A 7,568-nucleotide genomic window follows, 5' to 3' on the forward strand; every position below is an offset into this window, starting at 1 on the left:
AAAATCCACAGGGTGAACACACATATACTATACGTATGTCACAGCAAAGAATCCATAATTACAAGCATGAACACAAAAATTTCAAGAATGAAACTCGAAAGAACTGCTCATAATTAAAAGAATGCAAAATCAGTTATAAAATGTTAAAAATTCACTCGAAATATGATCAATATTAGGTAATAGATAACAGCACATTATTATTATTGCTTAGTGCAGCTTTAACCATATGAGTCATTAACCTGATAAACTACACATTCGTATGTTATGTCGCATGACTTTCAGTGAGATTACTTACGGCCAATTTCTTCACTTGACTGAAAACCGGTTTTCGTTGAAAACTGGTTTTCGGCTAATTGGTCACCGGTTTTCGTCCAGTGAAGATATTGGCCGTTAGCAAAACTATGCAAATGTCCGTTATGTCAAATGTCCATTATGCCAAATGTCTGTTATGCCAAATGACCGTTATGCCAAATGTCCGTTATGCCAAATGACCTTCAGTGTAATCAATTCTCAAAATTACGCCAAATGACCATTATGCCAAATAACCATTATGCCAAATGTTCATTATACCAAATCACCTTATGCCAAATGGCCCGCTCCCCATATGTTTGTAGAGATTTGTAGTTTTTGGTCAGTCTCTTGACGTTGAACTCTAACGATTTCGCCACCTGGACGCTAGCTTGACGTTACAGAATGAACATTGTTTACTTTCGACAAGTTTTGATCCGACCCAACAACATCCAACCCAGCAAATGTCATTCCGGTCGAGCTGGGGCTCAAGGAGTACCGCTATCACTGAGAACTGACACACAAGTAAAGTTTTCAACTTGTGTAAGAAAATAAACAGTCGCTTTGAAATGACAACAGCAAGTAGCAACTTGCCACTGGTCGGCGCTTCGATCGGCCAGCAATCCCTATAAGGGACTTGTATGCAAACTTGGATACAATGGTGACTCACGCATGCGAACCTGTATGCGATGGTAATTTTCAACGTATTTTCATTTAAATGTTTACACAGGTTTTTCGGGAAAGTTTGTTCTAGCTTATATGTCTGTTCTCTGTGCCGCTATGTAACACAGCTTGTTTTGCTTGATTGCCTACAAAACCCTCTAATAACGGTTGGTTTCAAAATCGTCCAATTCGTTGGACCAATTTGGACAACGTCCAAATAACCATTCAACAAACGCCCATCGTTGGACCCGTGTTGAACGATTTTGAAACAATTTTTGGACGTATGTAAAAAAATCGACACAGATTTTTCATTATGGCCTAAGTCTCAATGTACTCAAATGGAGAGAAATCAGTTTGAATATTGTACGATGCTTTTCTAAATGTAGCTTTTATTGTAGTTATACATTATGTTTTTCCTAAAGCATCTGTGGTTAAACCTTATAACAATATGTTATATGAATTTGATTAATATATGTTTCTTGTTGTTAGAAATCAAAATAATGCATTCGCCCAATTTGCTTTCCAGTCGTGATTTCGTCTTTCAGAATTCACTGTTTGCGAAGAGGCGGCGAACACGATTTTCCGAAGGGGCGGTAAATGGGCTAAACTGACTCTGTCTTGCTAGGTAGGGCCTAGTAAATGGGCGAGCTCGACATTATATTTTTAATGGGGCTCAGCAAATGGGCGCATAGAAACCCATTACAAATAAAAGGGTGCATGTATCTCTTCTTCAAATTTCATGAAAATATCGAAATTTTCGAATGTTTGTGTGCAGCAATGATCGAGTGGACAGGATCAAGGTAAATATTATTTTTCATTTATATAATACAACCGTCGCATACCGGAAAATTTTGAGAATAATAGCCATTCCCTAATAAACATCGTATGATTCAAGAGCCTATAGGTTATAACGACCTGTTCATTGTATCATCCAAACAATAAGTGGAATCGTTGCATTATATGGGTTATAGTTCGCGTATAATTTTTTTATTAGGGTTCGTCCTAATTCTGCCCGAAACTGTAAATTTTACCTTTATATTCTAGTTTAGAAGAAGGGCATATATCGGATTCTCGAATAAAAATGCATGTTTTGCAGTATTGTTTTCTTTAATTATTAATCGAACGAAAACGAATTTTAATCAATTTTTACCACTACATCTTGTAGTATTTTTGTCGCATAATGTCATATTAACGATAACTCAATTTATTTACATTCGTGAATGAAAAATCTATATCGAAATATCTTCACACTACATTTGGCCTCCCTGCTCGTAACGCTTCGTAACGACATTCGCCAAACGCTCGTTATCGTCGTTTCGCAAAGAGAAAGAAAACCGGAGAAAACAATTTTTCAAAACGATTCTGTTTTGACAGTTTTTATCTGCAACGATTTTTGTGCATCGAGTGTGCTGGTTCGAAATTATTGTTTTATATCTTGAAATATTATAATTAATTCATAAAAATGACTCGCTAATAGTTCCAGAAAACTTAGAAAAAGATCCGTTGTAAACATCGCAAGTGCAAACAGAAATACCGAATTCAAAATGAACTCCCGCATGACGACACCAAAGATTACCAACCGTTTTGGATCTCCTTCAAGACTGGTCACTCCAGTACGGTCAAACCTGCCGAAATCGACGATGAGTAGTTCGTTGTTGTCCGGAAGTAATAGAGGTAAATTAAATGCCTCCAGCAGCGAGAGCTTGAGCTCTGCTCCATCATCGGCCATGAAGACCCCGAAGAATCCATCAGCTTTGTTTGCTAATGCCAAATCTAAATCATCAACAGCCCTGAACAGTTGCATGACACCATCGTCGTTATTCCGTGGTACCACATCGGCAACATCATTGAAACATTTTAGTGGAACCCCGAAATATGGAGTGAAACAGACACGGTCACATTTGGACGGATTTGTTCGAACGACTCCAGAATGTTTTTCAAAAGTGTCACTAGACAGTCCGCGTGTCGGTCGACATTCGGTCAAGTTAGACGATTCAGTAAAATCTTTGAAAGATAAAGACGGGATCAATGGTGAAATTAGTAATTTAAAAGTGGCGGTTCGAGTGCGTCCACTTTCTGTTAAAGAATGTGTCGAATCCGTGGCCAACATTGTTCGAGTGAAAGATAATGACGTGATAGTGAATACTGGAAATACAGCTGACAACTCGGCTGGAGTGGAACATTGCTTTCAGTATGACCATGCATTTTGGTCGTGTAATGCAGACGACCCTGCCTACGTCGGACAAAGTAGTGTATATAACGATCTTATGCAGCCACTGTTGGATAAGGCTTTTGAGGGATATAATACATGCCTTTTTGCATATGGTCAAACTGGTTCCGGTAAAAGCTATAGCATGATGGGATTGGACTCGGATGATCTGGAAATCAACTCTGAAGCGGGAATCATTCCCCGATTCTGCCAAGAGCTTTTCTCTCGAATCGAAGCTATCAAAGACCAAATTCACGTAGAGGTCGAAGTTAGCTATTTTGAAATCTATAACGAAAAGATTCACGATCTGCTAGCGGTTTCACACACGGAAGGAGTTTTCTCAGTAACTTCCTCTAGCGCTAAGAAGCCGCCGCTTAAAGTTCGCGAGCATCCAATATGGGGACCGTACGTGGTTGACTTAAGTACCCATCCAGTTGATTCCCATTCCGCACTACGAAACTGGCTCGCCGTTGGCAACAGTCAACGAGCCACCGCTGCCACTGGAATGAACGATAAAAGCTCGCGGTCCCATTCGATTTTTTCGGTTGTGCTGAATCTGTCAGAGACGGGAACAGCTCAGGACGATGGAGGCAAAAATATTCATCAAACCAAGCGAAGCAAAATTAGTTTAGTGGATTTGGCCGGCTCGGAGCGCGTTAGTCACACTTGTGCTAGTGGAGAAAGGTTGAAGGAGGGTGTTAGCATTAACAAAAGTTTATTAACGTTGGGAAAAGTGATTTCATCGTTGGCGGAGTCTAAGAAGATTCCGACGACCTACATTCCGTACCGAGATTCAGTGCTCACCTGGTTGCTAAGGGTAAGTGATAATAACGTTTTTTTAACTGCATCCATTCAAAGTAATTACATCATTCGCAATTTTTATTTGTTAAACTTTATTACATACTCATCAAACTATCATATTACGGTAAGATCCCATCCGTGAAGTGGTTGATAGGGACGGTTCGCAGAATACGTTTGTGGTGTTTGCACTTGCAGGCAAGAGCACATTTCCTGCAACATGGTTTCCGAAGAGGTGATTTCATAGCAACAGCTAAAAAATTGGTTTACCTAGAGAAATAGTTCTATTTTGTATCTTTATTTGACAAAGTACTCACGTTTATCGAATGATTTGGTTGATTTGAAAATACGACTCCACTTCATGTTGTTGCTTGAACAGTTTAATATTTTCTATATGAACTTCGCAATCTGATGCCAACCTTCACCAAATTCAGTTCTCTCTTTCACGATTCAATGCAAAGTGACTGCAATCGGTCGGGTAGTTGGTTCAACACGAGAGAAGTTTTTCGAAAAACCGCAACCAGCAATCTGTTGTACTTGGCGGTGCCGTCTTTGGGTAGTCGATATCTTAGAAGGGGCAAACATCTTTTCATATCAATGACCAAACATCCGGTGGCGGTGACTGATGAATATTGTACCGCACACAGCGACCCTTCGCTGTAAATAGAGGCATATTAGTTCTATTTGCGTGGTGCGTGGGGCTGATATGCGAATATCTAAAACAATTTTCGATAGCATTGACCCTGCGAATTTTACTGTGATGTTTTGCTGAAACAGTTATTATAATTTGAAAGGAGATGGATTCTAGAGATATCGAAGGTATAATAGTATTTTTTTGGACGTTATGACAACAATTTTCAGACGTTACAAACATTCGACAGGTGCCATTCTTGCTTTAAATTTCAGGACACGTCGGAATAAAGGGTTAATAAACATGTTTCGGAAATTTTTCTTTGCACCGTAACTATAGAGTTGAATCAAAATTTTGTAAAACGGTTAACGATTTTTTTAAATAATTTTAGTGTATGTGTGTTTGTGTGTGACACGAATTACACACTTTGGTATACCTTTGAATTAAACGGTGGAATAAATCGATCAGAAAGAAAAACGTTATTGGTAAAGTCTCGATCCTTGTAACAAACGAAAGTTGTCAATTATTTCAACAGATAACACAATTAGTCTGAAACGGAGAGCCTCCACTCAACCACTAACGGATTGAGGCTGTCGCAGCATCCAGAGGAATTGCTGCCTGTAGCACCTATTTTGCGCGAAATAATATTAGAAAGCTCATCTTCTGAATGACGAAACGTTCTCCTAAATCGACCATATTTTGTCAGACGATCGACATTTCTCCAATGTTATAAATGTCAGGAGCGAACGTCAACTTTGACCGGTTGCAAACGTGAGATCAATGGGCGTCTATGCTCAGGGTATTGCTGACTAATATGCCCAAAAGTTTGTCGAACAGTCCGAACTTGAATGTGCTGCGTCGGGAGAACGAATGACGAGGGAAACGAACCAAAATTATCATTCATCGCAGCGGGCATGAATTTTGTTTTCTTTCAAGTTCACGTAGGGATATCAATTTTTTAAGCTCTGGTCCTGAGTTCATTAAAGGTAGTCCCGATTCTTGATCTGTTGCTCATAGACATGACAACCGAATCGATCAAATGGGCGCTTGAATGTTTCACACCAAGTTCCTCTCCAGAAAGTTATAATTACTATTAAAGTACTCATATATAATCTTATTCCTTATGGAGCAGTGAAATGATTTTACGTGTTACTATGTTTTAATTGTCGCAAGGTTCTACTGTATCGATTTTGTTGGCTATTTTCGGCATATTTGAGACTAAGAGAAACGAAAGCAATGAAATTGAAAGACGGATAGGTATTCTAGAGCGAATCAATTATAAACTTAGAACGGAAAACTAGGACTAGGCAGGCTCATATGGACATAATCGAAAGGAAATGTGAAGAATCCTTTGCCTTCTGCTAAGTAGAAGTTGGGCGTTGCACCCAAGTCTACCGCATGGTCTATGGTAGAACATAACTCATCATCATGTTTTACCGCCGACGCCGGCAAAAAATTCATCACAAATTCTCGCCTAGAACGACCATGCGATCATTCATCTCCCTTTCTGCTAGCATCAATTTTACATAAATAGGAACATTGGAATAGTTGTTGCTAAAATTTGCACGATATTGAACGCAATAACCAAGTGGCAATAAGGTGAAGAAAGATACAAAATTCCTGATATTTATTATGCTTTGGTATCTACTGTTAATGTTAATCACGCCACAAAAAATCCCACCTCAAACATCAGCCTATATATTGTAGGGGAGCGGGCCATTTGGCATAAGGTCATTTGGCATAATGGACATTTGGCATAATGGTCATTTGGCATAATTTGGAGAATTGATCACACTGAAGGTCATATGGCATAATGCTTTTCATTCTTGCAATTATGGATTCTTTGCTATGACATACGTTTTAGTAAAGTATAGTGTAGAACTGCGATCCACCCGACGTATGTTTTGTTCTGGCTATTATTACTATGATCGCCAATGAGTTTTGACTTTCCATACAATGTTTCAATAATTAAAATTACCCTTATTATTTTTCTTTATATCATGAGCTGTTCCCTCGAATTATTTACTGTATCGTTTGTGGATTTCGTCATGCTTCTCAAACGATGATTTATTGAATGAACCTACATATATTCAACCGTCGGTTGTTACACTGGTCTAGCACTTGAGGCGAAACCATTGCAACCATAGCCGCATAACCGAAACCAAGGATCCGAAGCGGCGCAAAGCCGCTGAGGATCCGGTGGACAAGATGGCCGCCGTCGAAAGCGGCGGCCCCTCGCAAGCAAACCTGTGATCCACTCGTTTGCCCGGATTACTCAAACATAGGGGCTATAAATTAGTTTAAGTCCGACGGAGCGACAGCAATGTCGGACAGCACGCAACTTGAAGCGATGTGGCGCAGTCACATTAGTCGTAAATATTGTTTTATCAATTGGTAAAGAAGAATAATCTAATTAATTTTTGTTCAAGTTCAATTTAGTACTATTGGTGAACCAATTCATTTAAAGTCATTTAAATATTTAGGTAGTTGCCGTTATGCTCAAACATGTGATCAACTTATCAGCTGCTTACAACTGCATAACTAACTTTCCCTCGAACGATGAACGTTATTGTCAACATGCAATCAAAATACATAATACATACAAAAAAGGATATACTCAAAAAACATCCTGGTAATCAATAACTTTATCACTACATATACCTATGCCAAACGACCGTTATGCTGAATTACTGTTTTCCTTAACATAAAAATATTTGTACGGAAAGACCTTCAGCAGTAGCACGGCTTAAAATTATGCCGAATTACCTGCCTTCTCGAACAGTTTTAAATTATGTGTAGTTGAAAAAATGGCAGTGTGATCACTTCTCAAAATTATGCCAAATGACCGTTATGCCAAATAACCTTCAGTGTGATCAATTCTCAAAATCATGCCAAATGACCATTATTCCAAATGACCGTTATGCCTAATGTCCGTTATGTCAAATGACCTTCAGTGTAATCAATTCTCAAAATTATGCC

General features: G+C 38.9%; 1 protein-coding gene and 1 long non-coding RNA gene across 2 annotated transcripts in view; one reads left to right on the forward strand and one right to left on the reverse strand.

Annotated features, from left to right (window-relative positions):
• Window positions 1-2,276: 2,276 nt before the first annotated feature.
• The window catches only part of LOC131678552 (kinesin-like protein KIF14), a 61,387-nt gene continuing 56,095 nt past the window's right edge, over window positions 2,277-7,568 (forward strand). The window contains exon 1 of the mRNA XM_058958766.1: window positions 2,277-3,977. Within this exon, the coding sequence (XP_058814749.1) occupies window positions 2,496-3,977 (1,482 nt within the window). The 5' untranslated portion in view covers window positions 2,277-2,495. The remainder of the gene's footprint in view (window positions 3,978-7,568) is intronic.
• On the reverse strand, window positions 4,012-4,910 carry LOC131678555 (uncharacterized). The gene is made up of 2 exons (XR_009303672.1): window positions 4,276-4,910; window positions 4,012-4,211 (listed from the first exon to the last, which is right to left on the reverse strand). It is a non-coding gene; the product is annotated as an uncharacterized LOC131678555 (long non-coding RNA).

The sequence above is a fragment of the Topomyia yanbarensis genome, chromosome 2 (assembly GCF_030247195.1).
Source record: "Topomyia yanbarensis strain Yona2022 chromosome 2, ASM3024719v1, whole genome shotgun sequence".
In the NCBI taxonomy this organism is placed as follows: Eukaryota; Metazoa; Arthropoda; class Insecta; order Diptera; family Culicidae; genus Topomyia; species Topomyia yanbarensis.